Here is an 11116-nt window from a genome sequence, read left to right as displayed (position 1 = left end):
GACAATAGTTTGGGCAACTTTTAGTAAAGTGACATTCAAACTAAACATCAAAATAAGTAGTTACTCAGAGTTAGAATGTAGAAAGCATGTGTAGTGTTTTTAACTTGATTTTGAACTTGATGGTATTAATACATTGTTAAAATATTTCCCATACTCAACACACTGAAAGAATAAAGGATATATTTTTTCTTTTCTCAGCTTGGATAAACATTTTCACATGTAGTAAATTGTGTATCACAGAAAACAGTGTGTATGAATTACACACTAACAGAAAAATATAAAAATAGAGATGTTGTTACATGTTTATATTTTACAGAGGACCAAATATTCTAGGAAAGGCATTTGAATATACACCTTTCAAATATAAAAGAAATCTTAGACATATGAAGACAATTCTGTTTATTGAATCAGAACACATGTGATTCAAATCTAACACCACAAGAAAACCCAAATAGGTATAGATTACAAGTATAAAAATGAAGAATATGAATGTCATAACATTTAAGTTGATCTTTAAGATATATCACAAACTGTGAAGCCAATAAATGAGATTATTGAATAGCTAAACACTCAAGACTATCAACAGTGTCAGCTTCCACTTGCAGAAGAAACTACACAGGAACAAATTCACTATAACAGTCACTGCTTACCCCTCTTTGGCTCTGCTACTTTTCAAATAAGACATCGCTACATTTTGCGTGAGGGTTGAATAATTCGGTAGTTAGTGATGGGGAACGACACAATAACCACCTTCATTCTGCTGGGACTAACAGATAATCCTCAACTTCAGATTCCAATTTTTGTGTTTCTATTTTTTGCCTACATGCTCAGCATAACTGGGAATCTGACTATCATAGCCCTCACTATACTAGACTCCCACCTTAAAACACCCATGTACTTTTTCCTACAAAATTTCTCCATATTGGAAATTTCATTTACATCTGCTTGTATCCCTCGATATTTGTACAACATAGCAACAGGAGACAGGTCAATCACTTATAATGTTTGTGTCATTCAAGTGTTTTTTACTGATGTTTTTGGAGTAATTGAATTTTTTCTTCTGGCCATTATGTCTTATGATCGCTATGTGGCTATCTGCAAACCCCTGCATTATGTAACCATCATGAGCAACAAGGTGTGTCAGACGCTTGTTCTCTGCTGCTGGACAGCTGGCTTGCTCATCATACTCCCACCGCTTACCCTGTTCCTAAAGTTGAGATTTTGTGACTCAAATGTTATTGATTATTTCTTCTGCGATGCATCTCCTATCTTGAAGATTTCCTGCTCAGACACTTGGCTCATAGAGCAGCTGGTGATCGTCTGTGCAGTGCTGACCTTCATTCTGACCCTTGTGTGCGTTACTCTGTCCTATGTACACATCATCAAGACCATCCTGAGATTTCCTTCTGCCCAGCAAAGGAAAAAGGCCTTTTCCACCTGTTCTTCCCACATGATTGTAGTTTCAATCACCTACGGAAGCTGTATTTTCATTTACATCAACCCTTCGGCAAAGGAATCAGTGGCTATCAATAAAGGTGTAGCAGTTCTGATGACATCAATTGCTCCCATGTTGAACCCATTCATTTATACTCTGAGAAATAAGCAAGTTAGACAAGCCTTCAGTGATTTCATCAAAAATATTGTCATGCTTTCAATGAAGAAAGAGAATGTTCAAATATAGAAATAAAATATTAATTAAGCATAAACAATTAAAGTCCATATATGTTTGTCTCTTCTTGAATAAATTTGTATTTGGATGGACTTTCACAAAAATTTTTGAGAAAGGAACAGAAGAACACATGTGATATAAAAACAAAGGTGATGAACACTTGAGGGAGGCTTAAGTGAGAATACGGACTGGGTTAGGGGAGAGAAGACCATGAGAGGAAAGTTAACTACAACTAATGATGTGTAAAAAGTATAAAGACCCCCACTTTATAAGCTAATTTAAAAAATTTTTTAAAGGATTTTGAACATAGGTACTCTGTCTGGATAGATTATAGTGTTCCCAGAAGCTATGGATTATGAAGTTAAAATTCTAGTGTCAGGCATAGGATATCTACCTCTCTCTGTCTTTTTCATTAGGGAAGTCCCCAGAGACATCCAAAATAATACAAGCTACTGCCTCTGATCTTGGCTACCCACCAAAACTGGATAACATATCTTTATGGTTAAAGACATCACATACTTCAGTTCTAAGACATGGGATAAATCAGCCTGACACCGAACCAGAAGCTTCTTTCCTAATGGTTAGCTTTTGTTGTATCAAAAGATGCCCTGCTGGGTACTAGGGGAAATATCTATCAATTTTTTACCCAAAATGGGCCTTTCATACTGTACTAATATTAACATTCTATGTGAGATGTACTGGCTCAATCAATAGTGGTATATATGCAACAGGGATAATCAATAACTTTCTGATTGTATTTAAGAGCCTCCCTACTGGAAGAAATTCATGCCTGGTATTTTAGATATGGTACAACTGCCATCTAGCTAAATGAGCATGTTCTGGGTCATAGACCCTAAGACCTATGACTGCCATTTAGCTAAATGAGCATGTCAAACTGGCTTCTAAATATTTGTGCTTATTCTCATAAATTAGTGCTGCCTTCAAAGCTGGTCAGAGTAGCTTCTTTTGAAGGGGTCAAATATTCATAATTGGTAAAAGTGCTGAGAATAAGTGTCTGTTGAGTGAGGGCTAGTGAAATGACTCAGCAGTTAATAGCACCAACTGCTCTTCCAGAGGTCCTAAATTCAATTCCTAGCAACTTCATGATAGCTCACAACCATCTATAGGGAAATCTGCCCACTTCAGCCAGGCAGATGTAAATGCAGCAGAGCACTCATATATTAAATAAATATTTCTTTTTTAAAAAAAAAAAAAGTGTCTGTTCAAAGTGTGAAGCAGTGACTGAAGGAAAGGCCACCCAGAGACTGCCCCACCTGGGGAATCCATCCCATAGACAATCACCAAACCCAGATACTGTTGCTGATGCTAAGAAGTGCTTGCTGACAGGAGCCTGATATAGCTGTCTCCTGAGAGGCTCTTCCAGAGCCTGACAAATACAGAGGTGGATGCTCACAGCCAACCATTGGACCGAGCATGGGGTCTCCACTGACAAGTTAGAGAAAAGACTGAAGGAGCTGAAAGGGTTTGCAACCCCATAGGAAGAACAACAATATCAACCAGCCAGACCCCCCAGAGCTCCCAGGGACTAAACCACCAACCAAAGAGCAACCCATGGCTCCAGCTGCATGTGTAGCAGAGGATGGCCTTGTCTGCCATCAGCGGAAGGAGAGGCTCTTGGTCCTGTGAAGGCAGGATGCCCCAGTGTAGAGGAATGCCAGGATGGTGAGGTGGGAGTGGGTGGGTGGGTGGGGGAGCACCCTCATAAAAGCAGGGGAAGGAGGAAATGGGATAGGGGGTTTCCGAAGGGGAACCTGGAAGGGAAGTTAACATTTGAAATGTAAATACATAAAATATCCAATTTTTAAAAAGAAGACATTTATTACTACCACCTGAGAATCAGAAAACACCAAGGAAAGAGGAATAGAAAAGAAAAAAAAAGACCATGAGGGTAGAGGATGGAGAAGGATGCTGTGAAATGCTTTCTTCTGGACAAGACATGGAAGTTACACTCATGAACTCACAGCGAACAAAACAGATCATCAACATTCCAACAATGAGGAGTTAATAGTTATTGGTTATTGAAGGATTCAAACTGAAGGGAATCATCTTCCTTCAGAGATAAAGTCACCAATAAATTGTTGCTCACCCAGAAAATAATCCCAAAACTGTATACATGTAAGCTACTCTAATTATAAACTCACTGAGTTATGAAGAATTAGAAGAAGGAAGAAGAGGGAAAGAGAAGAGAAAGGGAGAACGGCATGAAAGGAAGAAGGGGCCACATGAGAAGAAGGATTCCAGAGAGAGTCAGGGGGCAGAAGAGGAGAACTGAGGCTGAAAAGATAGCTCACTAGTAAAGTGCTTGTTATATGAGTCCAAGAATCAGAGTTTAGATCCTAGAACCCACATAGATGCATAATGGGATAGTGGCTTACTCAGAAAAGACAGGGGACCCCTAGAGCAAGCTGCTATGGAGACTATCATATCATTGAGCTTCTAGGTTTGACTGAGAGACAGAACACACTAACCTCTGGCCTAAGCATGCACATGTGCACGCAGGCACACACACACACACACACACACACACGTGCACTTGCATGCACTTGCACACATGCACACACACATATGTACTCTTCTAGGTTTGCTATTACATGTGGAAACAGGCATAGCTTCATATACAATACACACACACACACAGAGAGAGAGAGAGAGAGAGAGAGATTCAAAATAGAAAAAGGAAAGAGGAAAATTCAAAGTGAATATGACCAAAATAAATTATATACATATATAATCTTGTCAATAAATAAAACAATTATTTCTTAAAGTGTTATTGTCCCCAAACACACTCTACCACATAAAATTACTCCTTTAATCTCCTGGCAAATAAACATTTTTCAGGATAAATTCCCAATTAGAACAAATTCTACTGTTCTAGTTAGTGCAATCCTGATTTTACTTCTAATTTAACAATCAACTATTAAAAAGAAAGTAAGAAAATAAGATAATTGCAACCCCAATAATGAAACAAAAGATCATATACTAAATTTCTTAGACTTCTGAGAAAATAAATTGGAGTTCTCAATATATCTTCCAGCTCAAATGATACTGAATAGTTTAATGGATTCAGTTTAAAATGTTTTAAGTGCCTAAATCATTGACAGCCAAACAGAAACAAAATTATAATGTCCATGATATCAACTCCTAGAATTATAATCATCCCAAACCCAGATGGCTAGATGTCAGCAAAAACTACAATCAACAATAGCTAGAACAGTATGTCCCCACTAGAGCCCAGGAGCCCTACTACACAAGCTCTGAGAATTGCAATATGGCTGAAGCAAAGGCAAAGGCTTCAAGGGAGCTTCTATGAATATGTTCAAAGATGTTTTAAAAGATATGATCCATTAATAAAATCTATGAAAACAAAAATGGAATAAAATTAAGAAAACTGATCAGTCACAAAAGGCCATAAGCAGGCCACCAACTGGGGATCAAGTACTCAAATATGTGCACCTTTAGGAGATATTTCTTCTTCAAACCACCACATTCCTCTTCCCTGGTTCCATAGGCTTGTGGCTATATCACAATCAAAAAAAAAAAAAAAAAAAAAAAAAAAAAAAAAAAAAAAAAAAAAACTTTAAAACTTCCCATATTCTTTCACTGATTAAAAGTTCAAAGTCTCTTCTGAGACTCAAGGCAATCTCTTAACCGTAATCCCCTGTAAAATCAAAACCCAAATTACATACTTCCAGTGGCATAAAACATAATTATCATTCCAAAAAAGATGAGTAGCAAAATAATGAGGAAATATTGAACCAAAGCAAGGCCAAACTCAGCAGGGCAAACATCAAATCCTGTAGCTTTATGTTTGGTGCCAGAGGGTTAGAATGGCTCTTCCCTTCTGGATTTTCTGCCTATAACATACATTTCTCTCTGCTCCCCCTTTATGCAGCTCTCATAGCATCTCCAACATCTTGGAGTCTCCACTGAAACCCAGGATTCATTTTCACAGCTTCACACAATAGTTTCTGAGGCAATTGTGTCAGGACTTGAGTCTCTGTGAGGCCACAACCTTCCCCAACTCTTGCATCCTTTATACCTCTAAAGCCAGCATCACAAAAACAGCATTACCAAGTCTGGCTGCCAGTTTGAAATGGATCTTTACCCCTTTCAACCACATTAGCAACAGCACTGGTGAGTTGAAGCTTTGTAGGAGCAGAAAGCCACTCTGGCTCTTTCATAGATGGGAAGCTTAGCTGGGTCCTCAGCTTAACTGGTCCTTGAGGCGCCTTTACTGGTGTTCCAAAGTGGAGCAGAAGACACGTGTGTTAATCTCCTCAGCAACTTCAGCCTCTCTTAGCACAAGTCTTGGCTATTATAACGTTAATATTCCTAGTATTTTTTCTCTCCAAACTACATTTTTTTATATCTTTCTGCCCCACTAGCTTCTCTTCACTGTAGACTGGAGTCATCAGAAGAACTGTGCCACATATTCAATGTTATGTTGTTTTGACATTTCCTCTACCAAAGAAATTAGTCCATTACTCTCTGATGTAGCCTCAGACAAGTTCTTAGGACAGAAGGTGATCATATTCTTTGCCAAAATATTACACAAATGGTCTCTAGCCCAGTTGCTGGTAAAATTCTTGCTTCCCTCTGAAACCTCTTGAGCCAGGCCTCAAAAGTCCACATTGCCCTCAACACTACTGTTTTCCAAGATCCCCCTAGAATAGAATAGCCTGTTAATCTCTGCTTGCAGAATTTAACCTAAACCTTTTTTTAGTCAACTCATGCACTTTCCTCTAAAGCAGTGATTCTCAACCTGTGGTTCACAACTCCTTTGAGTGAAAAGGTCAAATGAGCCTTTACAAGTGTCTCATATCAGATAACCTGTATATCAGATATTTACATTATGATTCATGAAAGTAGCAAAATTACAGTTATGAAATAGCAACAACATAATTTTACAATTGGGCGTCACTACAACATGAGGAACTATATTAAGGATCACAATGTTAGGACGGCTGAGAAGCATGGATCTCACGAAGCAATTGATCGATTCCTTCACAGCAACAAACCACTCTCTGATACCAATTTCTGTATTAGGCTTCTGTTGCTTTGATAGAATACCATGAACAAAGCAACTTATAGATGAGTTAATTGTGACTTATGGTTCTGTATAAAGAGTCAATAATGGCAGGGGGGCATAGCAGTAGGATGTTGCCTCAGGAAGCTGGGGGATCACACTTCAACCAAAACCACGAAGCAAAAAACACAAAATGGGATCATGGCAAGGCTATGATCTCCCCCAAAACACCTCCTCCTACAAGGACTTACCTTCCCACAATCTCTATAAACAGGCCACCAACTGGAGACCAAGTGTTCAAATGCCTGTGTCTACCACCACACCTACAACATGCCATCATGAAGGAGACATGGAGAAGACCACTGGGTAAAAAACTCAGTACCTACTTCCCATCCTCAGAAGTCTTCTCTGATTCTCTAAGCTTCCACAAGGTAAGAGTAGACATGCATCAAACTGGACAGTTAGAGGAGAGGCTGTTTTACTTAACACTAGTCATCAAATTTACTTTCCCCATAATAAGCAGAACTAAAAAGGTTCTTTATTTTTATTGGTTATTTTGTTTATTTACATTTCAAATGTTATGCCCCTTCCAGGTTCCCCTCTGGAAATACCCCATCACTTCCTGCTCCCCCATCCACCCATCTACTCCTGCCCCTCTGCCCTAGCATTCCCCTATGCTGGGGCATCAAGTCTTCACAGGACCAAGAGCCTCCACTTCCATTGATGCCAGATAAGGCCATCCTCTGCTACATATGCCGCTGGAGCCATGTGTACTCTTTGGTTGGTGGTTTAGTCCCTGAGAGCTCTGAGGGGTCTGGCTGGTTCATATTGTTGTTCTTTCTATGGAGTTGCAAGGCCTTTCAGCTGCTTCAGTCCTTCCCCTAACTCCTCCATTGGGGTCCCCATGTTTAGTCCAATGGTTGGCTGCGAGTATCTGCATCTTAAAGTAAGATTCTGGCCAAGCCTCTCAGGAGACATCCATATCAAGCTCCTGTCAGCAAAAACTTCTTGGCATCAGCAATAGTGTCTGTATGGCTGCATATGGGATGGAGACTGCCCCACCTGGGGAAAAGGTTTTTTCTTAATCTTAATTTCAAAGGGTCTCCCTGTGATAAGATTGCCCTTGCCTGTTTGTTGTCTTCTTTCTTCAGGAGTAATTGTCCACAATCCTGAATACTGAAGCCTGACAGACCAAACATGCCTAAAATCTAAAATCCAAAACATCACAGTACCAAATGTTTAAATCTTGAAAGCTGACATCTCTAAAATTGTACTTCCCATGAGTAGAAAAAAAAAAAAAACTTGTGTAAAAAAAAAAATGATGGAAAGCTTAATTATCAGGAAGGAACTAGTGGTGCTACAGCAATAACAAAAACTAAAATTCCCCATTTTCTAAACGACATGAGCCTTCTCTGTTAACTGTTCTTGTCTGCTCTTTAGATATGTGGAAATCCAGTCTACCTGGAGTCTGTAGACCACACATTTGATGAAAATGTAATACTCGTGGATGAATACCAATGCTCAAGGATCGTTACACACACTCACATTGCATATCATTACTCGTTTCCTTAAAATCTTAGACTCTAATAAGTGCTTTATTATTATCATCATCATCATTAATTATGGGTGTTTTGCCTGCATGTATGTCTGTGTAACACATGTGTACCTGGTGCCAGTGGAGGTCATAAGAGAGCATTCAGATCCCCTGAACCTGGAGTTACAGATGGTTGTGAGCTTCTGTATAGGTGCTGGGAATTGAAACAAAGATCCTCTAGAAGAGTAACCAGTGTTTTAACCACTAAGCCATTTCTCCTACCCATGCTATACTCTTTTAGTGAATTTATCTCTAGTCATTATAAAACAACTTTTTGGGTTACATAAAAACATTCATACATGTATACAAACGTATAAAATGTACTTTGAGCATATCTGCCACACATGTGTGAACTCTCATCTTTCCTAAACTTTCCCTCTCCCATTAGTTCCCTTATTCTCCTACACATTGCATTTTCACATTATGTCATGTGTACATATATGATTTCATGTGCCTACATAAAATATGTGATGTACAAATAAGAGAAAATATATGATCTCTGTCTTTCTTAGTCTGACTTAACTCATTTAATATGACTATCTCAAGTTGCCTCCATATTCCAGCAAACGACATTTTAGTTTTTCTTTATGGCTCATATAAATCCTTGGGAATATAGTATAGATTTTCTATATCCATTCATCTGTTTGCTTCCATAACTGTGGATGGCATGGTAATAAACACTGATGTGCAAGTATCTCTGTGATATGAGGACCTGGAGTCCTTTGGATGAATTATCCAATAATGATATACCTGGGTCACATGGAAAATCAATGTTTTGGATTTTGAGAAACTTTCATATTGATATCTATATTGGTTCACTAACTTAAGTCTATGTATGTGTCCGTTTTGTCCACATTCTCACCAGCATTCATTATTTGTTTTCTTAATGGCTGCCATTCTATCCTGGATGAGATAAAATCTGAATATAGCTCTAATTAGCAATTCTGTAGAGGATGGTCAGGTTGAGTATTTTTTTACATGTTTATTATACATTTGTATTTCATCTTTTGAGAACTATCTGCTCATTTCATTAGCCATGAGTGTCCTAGAGCTATGCATGGCATGAGAAACCACTGTCTCATATCTATGGAGTCCAAGGGAGTGTATAGGCTGATCTCATCACAGAGACTATCCAGTTTTGCCAGTACTGTTTGTTGAAGAAGCTTTCTGTTCTCTAATGGATATTTGTGGAAGGGTCCTATGAGCTTTTCCAAACTGTGAACAAGGAAAGTCTTGTGCAAGCCCGAGGCAAGTAACTACAGCTACTGTGGGTTCATTATTGCAGTGATCATGGGATGCCTAAAGAATGGCATTCTACAGCCTTTCTCCACAGGGTACATTCTTTTCACCCTTTACCAGAAGTGTGTAATCAGTATTTAGGTAGTGTTAAATATGTTTACAAATGTAGATATTTGTGCATGATCTAAGTGATAGCATTAACTATAAAACTAGTAGATGTAATTAGCCCCCAAACGGCAATTATTCATATATTTTCTTGCCATGATATCTGAATTTTAATTTCTTGCACTTGGCAGAGCCACTGACCAAAATGCTAATGAGACTACATGACACAGTTCCAGCTCTAATGAGACTACTTGACAAAGCTCCAGCTTTCAGCAGAGAGATGGCTGGCTCAGGCTGTTTTTGAATAAAATTATCTATACAACTGGTTTCTGGTGTTCCCTATTTGCCTTTCGCCTTTTAAAGCATGAGTGTTCTGGAATGGTCTCAGGGAGAGAAACAGAATAAGAAGAAATTATCTGGATTAAAAATAAACTTAATGCTGGGCAGTGGTGGCACACACCTTTAATCTCAGCACTTGTGAGGCAGAGACAGGCAGATTTCTGAGTTCGAGGCCAGCCTGGTCTACAGAGTGAATTCCAGGACAGCCAGGGCTACAAAGAGAAACCCTGTTTGGAAAAAAATTATTATTATTATTATTATTATTATTATTATTATTATTATTATTATTTTAAAAATAAACAATGAAATCATCAACTAGGATGTCTTCACCTCGGCCCTGGAGGCTGGGACAGAGGCTAAGACTGTGGACATGCAGAAAACCCAAAAATAAAATTGAGAACATTTCCTGCTAATTCTGTAGTGATGATATCAGTTTGAGTAAGTTTATAAAAAGAAACTATGTAAAACCGTTTAGAAAGCTAGGAATCCTCTGTGCCTTCCCTCCAAGTGGAGAGCCTGCCTTGAGGGACTGCTCTAACCCAGGGACTCGAGTAAGATCCACCATTTTCTCCTTGGTGACTTTCCAAAGCGGGACTAGCCAGGAAGCACAGGCAGCACAAGTCACAGGGCAGCCTGGTCAGGATCATTTCTACCTCAGACCACACCTAGGAGGAACAACAGACCCACAGCCCTCTCTGGACCTTTCCCAAAAGTGGAGATCCTGTCTCCAGGGTGTGCTCTGACCCCAGGACTCAGGAACGACAACTGATCTACAGCCATCTGCACCTAGGATTTACCAGAGGAGAGCTGATCTCCCAGAAGTACTGACACAGGCTTACAGACGCACAGGAGGAACAATCTCAGGTCAGAGACAGCAAGAACATCTAACACCAGAGATCAACAGATGGCAAAAGGCAAATGTAAGAATCCTACCAACAGAAACAAAGACTACTTGGTTTATCAGAACCTAGTACTCCCACCACAGAAAGTCCTGGATATCCCAAAACACCAGAAAAGCAAGATTTGGATCTCAATTCATATCTCACAATGGTGCTAGAGGAATTTAAGAAGAATTACGCCCTTAAAGAAATACAGGAAAACACAAATAAAGAGGTACAGGCCT

The 11116-nt window shown here is 39.1% G+C and overlaps 1 protein-coding gene across 1 annotated transcript; it reads left to right on the top strand.

Annotated features, from left to right (window-relative positions):
• The first annotated feature begins 727 nt into the window (after positions 1–727).
• Positions 728–1681, top strand: LOC116076016 (olfactory receptor 6C2-like). Its single transcript, XM_031349565.1, has one exon. It carries the CDS (start codon positions 728–730, stop codon positions 1679–1681), a length of 954 nt encoding a protein of 317 aa, XP_031205425.1.
• The last annotated feature ends 9435 nt before the right edge of the window (positions 1682–11116 follow it).

This window comes from Mastomys coucha, unplaced genomic scaffold (assembly GCF_008632895.1).
Source record: "Mastomys coucha isolate ucsf_1 unplaced genomic scaffold, UCSF_Mcou_1 pScaffold4, whole genome shotgun sequence".
In the NCBI taxonomy this organism is placed as follows: domain Eukaryota; kingdom Metazoa; phylum Chordata; class Mammalia; order Rodentia; family Muridae; genus Mastomys; species Mastomys coucha.
The sequence above is the reverse complement of the archived record's forward strand: the minus strand, read 5'-3'. Positions and strand labels throughout refer to the sequence as shown.